At 34.8% G+C, this 14,115-nt stretch overlaps 2 protein-coding genes across 5 annotated transcripts; one reads left to right on the top strand and one right to left on the bottom strand.

The window, feature by feature from the left end:
- Positions 1-237: 237 nt before the first annotated feature.
- On the top strand, positions 238-3,273 carry LOC133873882 (receptor like protein 22-like). 4 transcript variants are annotated; one of them, XM_062311674.1, is made up of 2 exons: positions 238-2,846; positions 3,039-3,273. In XM_062311674.1, exon 1 carries the CDS (start codon positions 457-459, stop codon positions 2,821-2,823), a length of 2,367 nt encoding a protein of 788 aa, XP_062167658.1. In that variant the 5' UTR covers positions 238-456; the 3' UTR covers positions 2,824-2,846; positions 3,039-3,273. The 4 variants fall into 4 exon arrangements, with proteins under 4 accessions (XP_062167658.1, XP_062167656.1, XP_062167657.1 ...); XM_062311672.1 differs by having other exon boundaries at positions 3,031-3,273; XM_062311673.1 differs by having other exon boundaries at positions 238-2,851.
- Positions 3,274-10,862: 7,589 nt separating this feature from the next.
- Positions 10,863-14,090, bottom strand: LOC133873435 (receptor-like protein 6). The gene has a single exon (XM_062311138.1). The coding sequence runs from the start codon at positions 14,088-14,090 to the stop codon at positions 10,863-10,865; it is 3,228 nt and encodes a 1,075-aa protein (XP_062167122.1).
- Positions 14,091-14,115: the final 25 nt, after the last annotated feature.

Genomic DNA, 14,115 nt, shown 5'->3' with positions numbered 1-14,115 from the left:
CCTTATTCTTTCGTTTGCATAGGCCTTAATTTTTTTTTTTTTTTTTCAACAAACTTATTTTATGGGGCTTCTTCCACTTTGGGCCTTAGGCGGGTCTGAATACTGACTTCAATTTCTAACAATTAAAGAAAGGGGACCCATGAGAAACGTGTGCCTTCTGGAAATGACGAGGAATTGAAGCTATTGAATATTACTGAGGACCTAACCAAAACGCGTTTATTAATTGCTTTTTGAAAAGTCAAGAAGAAACCCACGAATTTCTTAGCCAGCTCCTTAACTATCAACATTTTTCGTTCCAATTGAAGCAAAGCCTTTGCTGCATCTTCTTCTACCTCCTAGTTAGCCTCACGTGACAATTTCGTCTGGTTTTTGGTCTGCCAACACATCAGATACTGTTCATCTTTCTTAATTACTCTCCCCAAGAAGCATTGATTTCATCAAGTACTCTTCAATTTGATGTTGTTTGGGTCTCTCTTGTTGCAGCCTCCAATGAAAATTTCATTCTTTTCATGGCTTTTCTTGATACCCATATGTTCACTTCTCCTCCAGTACTTTTGTATCTTTATGGCGTCTGGTCAATATCTTGGCGATCAGCAATCGTTGATGCTTCAATTGAAGAACAGCCTCCTATTCGACAGTGATCGGTCCACAAAACTGGCGCACTGGAGTCAAAGTAAGGATTGCTGTTTGTGGGAAGGTGTAACCTGCAGGGAGGGGCATGTTATTGGTCTCGACCTTAGCCGTGAATCCATCTCGGGTACACTTGACAATGTCAGTAGCCTCCTCTTCAGTCTTCAATATCTCCAATCTCTTGACTTAAGTTCTAATTCACTAAAAGGAAGTATTCCAATTTCTCTGTTTTCTGTTCCATCATTGCTAGAATTACAACTTTCCAATAACCAATTTTCTGGTCAACTCAAAGAATTCCCCAACGTTTCTTTTACCATGTTGGACACCCTAGATTTGAGTAGCAACAAGTTGGAAGGGCCGATACCCATGTCTGTTTTTGAACTCAAAGGTCTTAAGATCCTCTCACTTTCTTCAAACAACTTTAGCGGCTCCTTGGAGTTTAATGTGATTCAAAAGTTGACAAGTCTTTCATATCTTGATCTTTCATACAACAGCTTATTGATTGAATATGATGAAACTACTCCTTTATCCACCCTTCCCTGGTTATGGACATTAAACTTGGCTTCTAACAAGTTGAAAATGTTCCCTGATTTCTTGAGAAACCAATCTGAATTGATTCATCTAGACCTTTCTCACACCGAGATTCATGGAGAGATACCAAGTTGGATATGGGGACTTCGTAAACTTTACTCATTGAATCTTTCTTACAACTATCTGGAGACTCTAGATTTGCCTTTACTCAACATGTCTTCTGTGAGTATCCTAGACCTTCACTCCAACCTGCTCCAAGGGCAGCTCTCGGTTGTCCCATCACATGCTATATACTTGGATTTCTCAGGGAATAACTTCAGCTCTGTCATACCAGCTAGCATTGGTAACTCCCTTACTTATGCTTATTTTTTCTCTCTTTCGAGTAACAAATTCTATGGGAGTATTCCTGGATCAATATGCAATGCTTCAAATCTTCTTGCTCTAGATTTGTCTGATAATTTATTGAGTGGCACGGTTCCACAATGCTTGATTGAGATGAGTAACACTCTAGGGGTGCTGAATCTAAGGAGAAACAATCTCACCGGCACAATTTCTAATAGGTTTCCAAGCGATTGTGGCTTAGAAACTTTAAATCTTAATGGAAACCAACTAGAAGGAAAGCTACCGAATTCTCTAGCCAATTGCACATCTTTGAAACTTTTAGACCTTGGGCACAACCAATTCGAGGATACCTTCCCTTGTTACTTGAACGACATATCCATGTTGCAAGTCCTTGTTCTGCGATCTAACAAATTTTACGGGCCCATTGATTGTCTAGATCCTAATACCACCTGGTCCATGCTTCAAATTTTAGACCTAGCTTCAAATAATTTTGTTGCTAAGTTTCCAATAAGATACTTTTCTAGCTGGAAGGCAATGATGGGAAATGAAAATAAGACTCGGTCTCAACTTAAGCAACTCCAATTTGAAGGTTTGCCTTTGGATGTTTATTATCAAAATACGGCTACAGTTACTGCCAAAGGTTTACAGATGGAGCTGGTGAAGATCCTAACTATCTTCACCTCACTTGACTTCTCATGTAACAGTTTTTACGGGCCTATACGTGGAGAAATAGGTGAATTCAATTCACTATATGTCCTCAACTTGTCTCATAATGCTTTCACAGGCCAAATCCCACAATCTTTAGGAAATTTGAGTAATCTTGAGTCACTAGACTTGTCAAGCAACAAGCTTACAGGTGAGATTCCATTCCAACTTGCAGAAGGTCTTACTTTTCTATCGGTCCTTAACCTTTCGTTCAATCAACTGGAGGGAAAGATTCCATGGAACAAACAATTTGGTACATTCTTGGAAACTTCCTATGAAGGGAACATAGGATTATGTGGCTTTCCTTTGAAAGAAAAATGCATGAATGAAGAGCCCGGATCTCCACCTCCAAAATCTCAAAAAACTCCTTCGAATTCTGAGAATACAATTGACTGGAACTTCTTAAGTGCTGAACTGGGATTTATTTTTGGCATTGGGATTGTTATTGGGCCTCTTATGTTTTGGAAGAGGTGGAGGATATGCTACTACAAACATGCTGATGATATCATTTTCAAAATGTTCCCTCAGTTTTATATTAAAATGGAAAATCGCCTAAGACGAGGACACAGGAATCAAGGACGGCGGGCACAGAGGAATCAAGGACGAAGGCATTAGTGATAGATATGAGAAGCAATATGGTCAGGTTTGACTTTTGTTTCTTTTTTTCTTTTTTCTTTCAATAAAAGTAAAAATAATAATAATAATAATAATTAAAAAAATAAAATTATATATATATATCATGCAAGTGGATGTGAATGTTGTTTTAAGTGAGTTTGCAATTATCAATCTATATATAATATTGAAATCTTTTTCTGATATTAGATCTGCAGGTGATTTATGAGACGCCTACGGGATGTGGAAGCAAAACTGAGCCATGCTGTCACACTTGCCTTGATCACTTTTTTATGTTTGTATTCACCTTTTATTGTAAGATTTGTATTAAATGAACCTATTTTCATATAAGACTAAATTTACATTTTTATTTTTTTTATTCCTTTTTGTTCTTTTGAAGTTTTCATTGGATTATATCTATATTCTTAATTGAGGACTGAGATTTTTTTATAATTGGAGATTTTTTTTTTTTTTTTTTTTTTTTTTGTTGGATGAATCAAGACTTTTATAACCAAACACAGCAAGAACATCACTCCGATAAAACTGGATACACCCCAAAACAGCATGGAACTACTCACAATAAGTACAATTCTTCAACTGAAACATTAAACAGTAGAAGAATCAAACAACACACAATACATCAAAACAGGACTATAACATGTTAGAAAAGATAAACAAAAACAGAAAAACGAAATGCTCCTAAGGCGCGTTACAATGTCGCTTTATTTAAGAAATTATTTGCCCCCACCAAAAAGGTATGCAAAAAGGTTACAGCAAATATTTCTCCAGGATACAATGGAGCCCAGAAACCTCTGTTTGTTTAATTGCGTTTTGTACAAACGAAAAATTAAACCCGAACACTTTCAAATTTTTCTATTTTAGCAAGAGACAGACAGAGACTTTTTTAATTTTAAATACAGAAGGTATCAGAAAAAGCATTGAAGATAAAAGAAATTTTGTTATTTCTTTTATTAAACACTGTACAACAGTTATTTCTGTATATTTCTGATAACTTGACAACAGTTACTTTTATATAATATTTAACAGACACTTAAATCTGACCATCAGATCAAATAATTGTCTATGATTGATTAATAATAACCATTGGATCGTTATTAATTAATCTCAACCATTAGATCAAATGTGATTTGACCTTACAGTTTATTTATTTGATTGTCCAGTAAATCCAACCACTGGATTTATCTAAGAAGCATTCTATGGTTTAGATTAAACCACTAGATCGATTGATCAGGACCATCCAAAATCGAAAGGTCATGATTAGATCGCTCTGAGCTCCGATGCCAAGTGCGCCATCAAAGCTCCAGTAGCGCCCTACAGCCCACTGCCACGCGCGCGTGTGCGTCCAGTGCTTCGCACCGTACTAGAATATATCAAAGCTCCAATAGCGCCCTACAGCCTACTGCCACGCGCGCGTGTGCGTCCATTGCTTCGCACCGTACTAGAATATACACGTTAGAGTATACACCCAAGCATTACTTTAAATGCTTAAAGTGTGTTAGTTCTTATAAATGCCAACTTCAGTTTCTCTTTTTTCATGTGAGACTATCTTCATTTAATGCTCTTTAACACCTTCCTTTTAAATCATTCCCAAGACACAAAATAAATATATATACATATTAATTTTGAATATACTTTAACATAACATCCACACTTTTGAAAGCCTAACAGAGAGAGGAACTCTTAGACTTTCGGTTAGACATCACTCTAGTCCTAACCTCCCATTTAATACAAGCAACCAAGGCTTCTTCCGACAAGAGAGAATTGCCAAAGCAAAGATCATTTACCAATCTCCACACATGATACACGGCAGCAGCCAAACTAAGTTTGCAAAGGATAACCTGCAACTCTTTTCCCTTCAACTTGTAGTACCAACCCACAATATCATCCCAAATGATACTAGGATTAGAAATCAAACAAGCCTCCATCAAATTTCTCCATATCCTTCGGCTGGCTGAAGCTACATTGGAAAAATAAGTGCTCAATGGATTCTTGATAGTGGAAGCAGAATCTGCATAAGAAGTTCCCCGCAAAGCCCCAACCACACATCCATTTTTTAGTTGCAATAGCCTTCCTAAACACAAGCCACAACATAAAAGCGTGACGAGCTATAGCTAGTGGACACCACACAACCTGCCACCAAGGAACCACATGGAACTTGGTTCTAAGAAGGTTCCAAGTCTCTCCACAAGAGTAAACCCCACTCTTAGACTTCCACACAGGCACATCCACTTCTCCAATCTCAATCCCTAGCTAGAAGCATGATCTGGATATTAACCAGGTCATCCGAGCACAAGTCAAATCCAGTTACCATTATGCAAAACAGAGGACACTCGAGCATCAAGGCCAATTCCAGTATCATAGACCATCGGAAATCCATAAGTATCAATCAACCTTCCAGTAGGGTGCCAAGTATCAAACCAAAGAGAGATATATATAGCATGACCCTTCCCGACTCTAAAGCTCAAGAACTCCTTGGCAACATTCCAGAGTTTAAGTATCGTTTTCCAGCTCCAAGAACCACTCTTAGGAACTGGAATCTGTTGACCTTTTTATCTATTTGTAACGATTATTGAGCCTAACTATACAGAATCTACATGATTAAAAAAAAAAGGGTTAACGGCAATCTACTACTCTATCAATATCGTAATGATATATTAATCAATATACTTATACAATTACTAGGTCATAACAAAATTTAAAATTACACTTAAATATTTATTTAAATATGGTAGAAATTGAATTGTCAAAATACCCTTCATAGTTTTTGAAAGATCTATTACTATTACTTACAAAAAGAATGTAGATCATTGCAATATGTACATTAAAAAAGATAAATAGAACGCTACTTAAATATGATCCAATGGCATTCTATATATTTACAATTTAAAATTTAAAATAATATTAGTAGGATATTTATGTTAACGCATTAAAAATAAAAATCAAGAGGACCAAAAGAGATTTATTATGCATTCCATACGGCATACGATGCCCGGATGGGTGCAATACGTCCTTTAAGTTCATTGGTGGATTAAGTAATAATAAAATATAGGAAAAATTGTTCAATACCTCTTTAACTTCGTCCTATGACAAATAAAGAGTTAATTAAAGGCCTCGTTAGGTATAGGTTTTGGAAACACAATTTTTTTTATAATAATAATAATACACTTTTGTTCAAAACCATTAACAAACATTTAAAACACAAAACAACTTCTTTTTCATTTAAATGAAAAGGAAAAAAAGCAATTACCCATGCAATTGGATTTAAATGTGATGTTTGTAATTATCAAGTTATGCATACTAATGTTCCGTTTGTTTTGGCATAAAATATTTTTTATAAAATACTTTTCGTATTTGTTAGTATTTGGTGCGATCGAAAATATTTTCGATTTAACCAAAAAAAACTTCTTTAGTTTCAAAAAATAATTTTTATTTTTAAATTTCGTAAATCATTTTTCGAGTTTGAGTTTTTCCTTCACAAACCACTGGACCACCATCGAGCTACCCCATACCACCGCTGATCCACCCCAGACCATCGCTGAGCCACCCTTAGACCACCTACAAGCCACCCCCAACCATCATTGAGCAACTCCCGAGTCACCATTGAACCACCACCGAGCCATCCCCATACCATAACCAAGCCACCCCCGAGCCACCGACAGGACTCTACCATGCCACTATCGAAAATCAAATTATTTGGTTAATTTTTTTTTAATTATATTAATATTTTATGTTGAGAATAAAAATTGGTTTTTATAGATTAATATGATTGAATGAAAATATAAATGATATTTGTATTATTTGTACACACCAAACACCGAAAAAAAAAAAATTCAACGAAAAATATTTTCCTGAAAAAATAATTTTCTTAAAAAAAAAAATCTGCAAAAAAACCATATTACACTGAAACGAACATAACCTAAGAAATTTTTTTCTTATATTAGATTTGCAGGTGACTTTCTAAGAACTAAGAAGCCATGGGATGCGAAGGCAAAACTTGCTCGTCTTGTCACACTTGCCTCGGTCCCTATTCACATATGTACCCGACTTTCAGTATAAGATCGATTTATATTGAATGAACATGTTTTTTTTTTTTTTTTTTGCCATACAATAGCCATTTTTTCACTTTTTCTTCTTTTGAAGTTTTCATACTACGTTTGTAGCCTTTCTACAAGGATAATATGGCAGTGTTAAATAGTCTTTAATATATATTTTTTTTAACAAGGCCTAATTCAAGCATCGATGACACTACTACATCAACTTGGTGAGATGGAAGTGAGATAAGAAAGAAGTATGTAGCATTACTCTTATACATATTGCCGATTTACTTTTAGGTTTTACTGCATTTAGAAATGGGGTCGAAAAGAAAATGAAAGTCATTATATATATATATATTCGAAGAAGTTTGTTGAAGCATGCATATTTGTGGGATTCTCATTTTTTTCTAGAATTTTGCCATTTCGGATTCTCATTTCATTTATACTAATCTCCCTAGTTTTTTAATTAGGGATATTAGTATCCAACAAATCTGTTTTGTGATCATGAATTGGGAAAGCGCTATTTGTTAGCAGTGACAGAACTTAAGGGCCTGGCAGGGCCATGGCTCCTCGCTAGCCCCCACCTCAAAAAAAAAATAAATTAAAAAATGTTATTTTATCTTTAAATTTGTTAAAAAAAAAATAATTTAGATTTTTTTTTTTTCTTATTTTGGCTCCTGATTTTTTGTATACCGCCCGGCCCCCTTAGAATTAAACTTCTAGTTCTAACCCTGTTTGTCAGGACGTTGGAAAGTGTTAGTCACATTTGCTTGATACTTTAAAAGGATTAGAATCGATCGTCGCATAAGCTTTGACAGTTTTCCAAGCCACTACTTTTTGCAATGAGATAGGACAATAAAATATTATTTTGGAAAGTAATACACTCCAACTGGTAAAAGCGGTGAACTCTACGTGACAAAATTGTTGGTAAAAGAGATATTAGTATCCGACACAACTATTTTGTAATCATGAATTGGGAAAGCGCCATTTGTCAAGACCTTGGGACATGTTAGTCACATTTACTTAATTCTTTAAAAGGATTGGTCACAATTAAAACTCCATGTAATCACTTATATAGTATAGTTGAAAATAGTATAAACAAAATGTGGGACTTAAAACATCTTTACAATGCTTCTAGTACAATTTAATCTAAGATGTATAATACAATAACGTCACACGCGTTTTTTTTTTTTTTTTTTTTTTGAAACGAATAATTCTTTATTAATAATCTCAAGTCATACAATCAAAAACAATTGAGATCACATAATAGGGATTGGAAATTCCCTACGGATAAATCATAAATGAATGGAGGAATTTTTTCCACCCAAACAATATTTATGACATGATCGGCCGCTTCTCTATCAAGTTGGTGAGCATCTAAGTTAGCATTCGTCACGTGTTATATATAATAATCTTTAAAATAACTCCTAATTAAATATGTATATAAAAAAAATAGTAGTGTTTATATATTGAAATAATGTAGATATAAATACTAAAAAGAATGTAGATCATTTCAATAGGCAAATAAAAATAAATCAAATAGAACTCTACTAAAATATGATCTAATGGCATTCTATATATTTTTTAAATTGAAATTTGTATTACTAGTATATTTATGTTAAAACTAATTCCTAATTATTTTATTTTGAACTTAAATATCTATAAACTTTTATATAAATAATAAATTATCAGTTAAAAAGCTTCATGATGCAGGGTGAAACAAGAATAAATTTGTCGTTTTAGTTTGTTTAGATTATTAGTTTTATTTGAATTTAATTATGGGTTTAGCCCAAATAAATTTACGCTAATTTAGAATCTCACCAAATTAACGAAGATCAAAGAACAAACCAGAGTCTCACTGGCCTTAATAGCGTCTCACCACCAAGAAAGAAGAGATGAGTCACACCTCATAAGAACAAAACTGTTTTCTTAATTTATCATAAACTATCTATTAAAATCGAATATCATGCTTAAATAGGCTCATAGACTAAACCCTAACCTTAACCTTAATATGACTAACTTTAGGCAAAGGGCCAAGCTCATTATTAAATAACAAATAACCTAAGCTAATGTGACTCACTTTTAGGCTAAGCCCAATATTGAACAACAAATTACTTAAAACTTTGGGCTAAGCCCATAATTAAATTCAAATAAAACTAATAATCTAAACAAACTAAAACGACAAATTTATTCTTGTTTCACCCTACATCATTATTCATCATAAACTGTTTATTACAATCGAATATCATGCTTAAATAGGCTCATAGACTAAACCCTAACCTTAACCTTAATATGACTAACTTTGGGCAAAGGGCCAAGCCCATTATTAAATAACAAATAACCTAAGCTAATGTGACTCACTTTTGGGCTAAGCCCAATATTGAACAACAAATAACTTAAAACTTTGGGCTAAGCCCATAATTAAATTCAAATAAAACTAATAATCTAAACAAACTAAAACGACAAATTTATTCTTGTTTCACCCTGCACCATTTCAACTGTGAAGCGCGCAACGCATTAGGGGGCAACATGGGTTTTAACTTTTAATATCCATGGGCGCGATGTTGAAGAGGCGAGACTCATACCCTCTTAGGCAACATATTTATTAGAGCAATTTGTCGGTTAAGTTCGTTGGTTGATAAAGTAATAAATAATAAAGTATGAGTACTGTTATATACCATAAATATTTTATTTTTATCGTAATATAATGACGTAGTAAGTTTTAGTACTCCTTTGATCAATTCTTGTTTATATATATATATATATATATATATATATATATATATATATATATAAGAGTTACTAGACCCTGTCACGTCAACATAGTGGAATATTAGTATCATATATGACATTATTTTATCTACATACATTTTTAATTTTTTAGGTATTGTTTTAAAGATTTTCTTTCTTTCTTTCTTTCTTCTTCTTTTCCTTTTTTTTTTTTTTTTTTTTTTTTTTGAAATTAGAATTTCATTCATCATTCAGAAAAGCAATAATCGGCACTTACAAGGTGTTGGACTGATGAAGGACATTCATCAATCCACACATGATCACAAGACCGATTAACGGCTAGCTTTGCCAATCCATACGCAACCTTATTAGCATCTCTACTTACATATTGGACCTTATGAAACGGAAACTTGTGCAACATGGTGCGTACATCCGTTATCAGCTAAGCATATCTATTCCAAGCCTGAATGTTGCTCACTACTTGCACCACCTGCAGGGAATCCCCCTCAAATAACACTCGTGGACAACCCATCTCCCTCCAAAAGATTCTTATAACACGTGAGATCATTGTATAGTCATATTGATTAATATATCATTTAATATGATAAGGATAGAGTAAGTATATCGTCTTTAAGTTTTTTACGTAAATTCTCAATAATTATATCAATTATTAAAAAAAAAAAAAAAGAAAGGGGTCCCAAACCAAAAACTGATTACAAGCTAGGTTATGATATTTCCAAATTATTTATAACTCAAATTAATGTACACTATATATAATGGATTATTAATTAGCAAGTTTTGACATAGCAGCATTATATATCACATTTACAAAGTCCTTCAATATTCGAGAATCCAGAAATCTATATATATGGTCCGAATGGAACTTAAGATGAAGGAAAAGGACTAACAAAATTTAAAAAAACTAGTTTTATATATATGAAAATAAATCTTACGGTAAAAGCTGATTACAAACATACAATAGTGATCAAGGCATGCAAGTGTGACAGCTTGGATCAGTTTTGCTTCCACATCCCATGGGCTTCATATAAATTCACCTGCAAATCTAATATCAGAAAAGTATTTCAATAATATATATAGATTGACAATTACGAGCTCACTTAAGACAATATTCAAATCCAATTCCATATATGGATAATTTTTTTTTGTTCATTATTTAACTTTATATTGAAATAAAAAAATTAAAAAAAAAAAAAAAAAAAAGGTCGAACCTGACTGCATTGCTCCCCATATCTATCACTAATGCCTCCGTCCTTGATTTCTGTATGCTCGCCGTCCTTGTTTCTTGCGTGCTTGTCTCTGGTAATTTTCTATTCTAATATATAACTGAGGGAACATCTTGAAAAAAATGTCATCAACAAGTTTATAGTAACATATCCTCCACCTCTTCCAAAACATAAGAGGTCCAACAACAATCCCAAAGCCAAAAACAAATCCCAATTCAGCACTTAAGAAGTTCCAGTCAATTGCACTCCCAGAATTCGAATGAGTGTCTTCATATGTTGAAGGTGATGATCTCGGCTCTTCATGTGTACATTTTTTTTTCATAGGAAAGCCACATAATCCTATGTTCCCTTCATAGGAAGTTTCCGGGAATGTAGCAAATTGCTTGATTTGTGGAATCTTTCCCACCAATCGATTGAACGAAAGGTTAAGGACTGATAGGAAAATAAGACCGTTTGCAAGTTGGACAGGAATCTCGCCAGTAAGCTCGTTGCTTGACAAGTCTAATGACTCAAGATAAGTCAACTTTCCTAGAGACTCTGGGATTTGGCCTGTGAAAGCATTATGAGACAAGTTAAGGATATGTAGGGATTTGAGTTCTCCTAATTCTTCAAGTATTGGCCCCTCAAAATTGTTGCATGAAAAGTCAAGGGAGATAAAGATAGTTAAAATCTTCACCAGCTCCATCGGTTGACCTTTGCCGATAACTGTTACAGCATCTTGATAATAAACATTCACAAATAAAGCTTCAAATTTGTGGTGAATAAGCTCAGACTGAGCGTTATTTACATCAGCCACCATTGCCCTCCAGTTAGAAAAGTATTTTGTTGGAAGCCTACCAGTAAAATTGTTTGAAGCTAGGTCTATAATTTGAAGCTTTGGCCAAGTGGCATTAGGCCCTGGACAACCAACTGGCCCATAAAACTCATTAGATCGCAAAACAAGGACACGCAACATGATTATGTTCTTCAAGTAACATGGGAAGGTATCCTTAATGTAGTTGTTCCCAATGTCCAAGACCTCCAACTTTTTGCAGTTGGCCAAAGATTTTGGCAACTTTCCTTCTATTTGGTTTTCATTGAGATCTAAAGTTTGTAAACCACAATTGCTTGGGAACACATCAGAAATTGAGCCAGTGAGATTGTTGCTCCTCAAATTCAGCACCCCTAGAGTTAGATCCTCCATCCCTGATATTGCCTCTCGAGTGTCACTCATCGCAATTAAGCATTCGGGAATCGTGTCACTCAAGAAATTGTTAGACAAATCTAAAACAATAAGATTTGTAGCACTGCATATTGATCCAGGGATACTCCCATGTAACTTATTGCTTGAAAGAGAGAAGAAATAAGCAGAAGTAAGGGAGTTGCCAATGTCAACTGGTATGATAAAGCTGAAATTATTCATCGAGAAATCCAAGTATGTGGCATACGGTGGTACAACCAAGAGTTGCCCCTGAAGTTGGTTGGAGTGAAGGTCCAGGACACTCAAAGAAGATATATGTAGTAGAGGCAAATCCAAAGTCACTAGGTTGTTATAAGAGAGATTCAATGTATAAAGATTAGGAAGCTTCCAAATCCAATTGGGTATCTCTCCGATAATTTGGTTGTCTGAAAGGTCAAGATCTCTTAATTTGGATTGGTTTCTCAAGAAATCAGGAAATGTTTTCAATTTGTTAGAAGCCAAGCTTAATGTGATAATTTGGGGAAAGGAGGACAATGAAGAACCATGTCCAGTATATTCAATCAACAAGTTGTTGTGCGAAAGAGACATCTCCCAAAGATTTCCCAACTGCTGAATCCTGTTAAGTTGCAAGGAGCCGCTAAAGTTGTTCGAAGAAAGTAAGAGTCTCTTAAGACCTCGGAGCTCAAAGATAAACATGGGTATTGGCCCTTTCAAGTTGTTGTAACTCAAATCAAAGGTTTCCAGTAGATAAGAAGAAACATTTGAAAATTCATTGAGTGAACCAGAAAATCGGTTGTTGCGAAGTACTAGTTCCTGCAATGATGGAAGGGAAAATAGAGAAACTGGAATGCTCCCTTCCAGTGAATTATAACTCAAGTCAAGAGTCACCAAATTCAAAAGTTCTTCCCACTGAGTAGAAGCAATCTGACCTGTCAAATTATTCTTAGAAAGGACTATTTGGATCAAATTCTTACTCATGCTGAATGACGGAATTGACCCATTGAAACTATTGAGTGACATGTCCAAATTACGTAATTGGGTAAGGTTTGCCATTGAGTTTGGGATTTCTCCACTGAAATTGCAACCTGCAAGATCTATTAGGGATAACATTTTAAGGTTACCAACAGAAGATGGCAATGTCCCCGCAAACCTTGTGTATCTCAGCAACAGGGTTTTAAGAGATCCATTTAGAGGAAATTCTGGCAAAGAACCTTGAAGTAGTTCATTATCTGTTAAGTCAAGCTTTTGTAGGGTGGGAATTTGGAAAATCTTTTCTGGAAATTTTCCATTTAACCCAGAAGAAGAGAAACACAAGGATGTCAAATTTTTGAAATCTACAAAAAACTCTGGGACTGGACCAGAAAAATTGTTATTATCCAAACGAATAACTGAGAGAGAGTGGAGATTCAGTAAGGAGGAATTAAGAGGCCCTGAAAGATAACAACCTGACATGCTCAACACTCTTAGATTTGGTAGTGAAGATGATAAGGCCTCACACCACTCATACCCTTGAGCTGATATGTTTACCAAATCAAGATAAAGTTCCATAAGCTCTGAAAGGTTTTGAACAAGCATATTTAGATTTGGATTCTCAAGTTTCAGTGCAGGAGGGAAGGGGTAACTGGTAGATAAATCAAGAGTAACCAACCTTGTCAAACGCGAAATTGCAATTGGAATCTGTCCTGCAAAGCCAACATTTGAAAGGTTTAAATAAATCAAATTCGACAACTTGTCAAACTCCGATGGAATCTCAGAATTATCAAAGTTGTTATAAGCCAAACTCAAATTCTGGAGATACAGAAGCCTAAAAAGGCTGCTTGAATTGTCAAGTCCAGCCGAAATGGATTCTTTGGTCAGGTCGAGACCGATAACACGTCCCTCGTTGCATGATACACCTTTCCATGAACAGCAATCGACATATTTATTCCAGTGCACCAGTTTTGTGGATGAAGCAGTGTCAAATACGAGGCTATTCTTCAGTTTGAGCAACAAGGATTGCTGATTGTCAAGACATTTGCCGGACACAGCAGAGATAATAAAGCTGATGGAAAGTAAGCACATCATGGGCATCAAGAAAAGCCATGAA

Source organism: Alnus glutinosa, chromosome 7 (assembly GCF_958979055.1).
Source record: "Alnus glutinosa chromosome 7, dhAlnGlut1.1, whole genome shotgun sequence".
NCBI classification, from domain to species: domain Eukaryota; kingdom Viridiplantae; phylum Streptophyta; class Magnoliopsida; order Fagales; family Betulaceae; genus Alnus; species Alnus glutinosa.
Note: the sequence above shows the minus strand (reverse complement) of the source record. Positions and strands in the feature narration are given on the sequence as shown.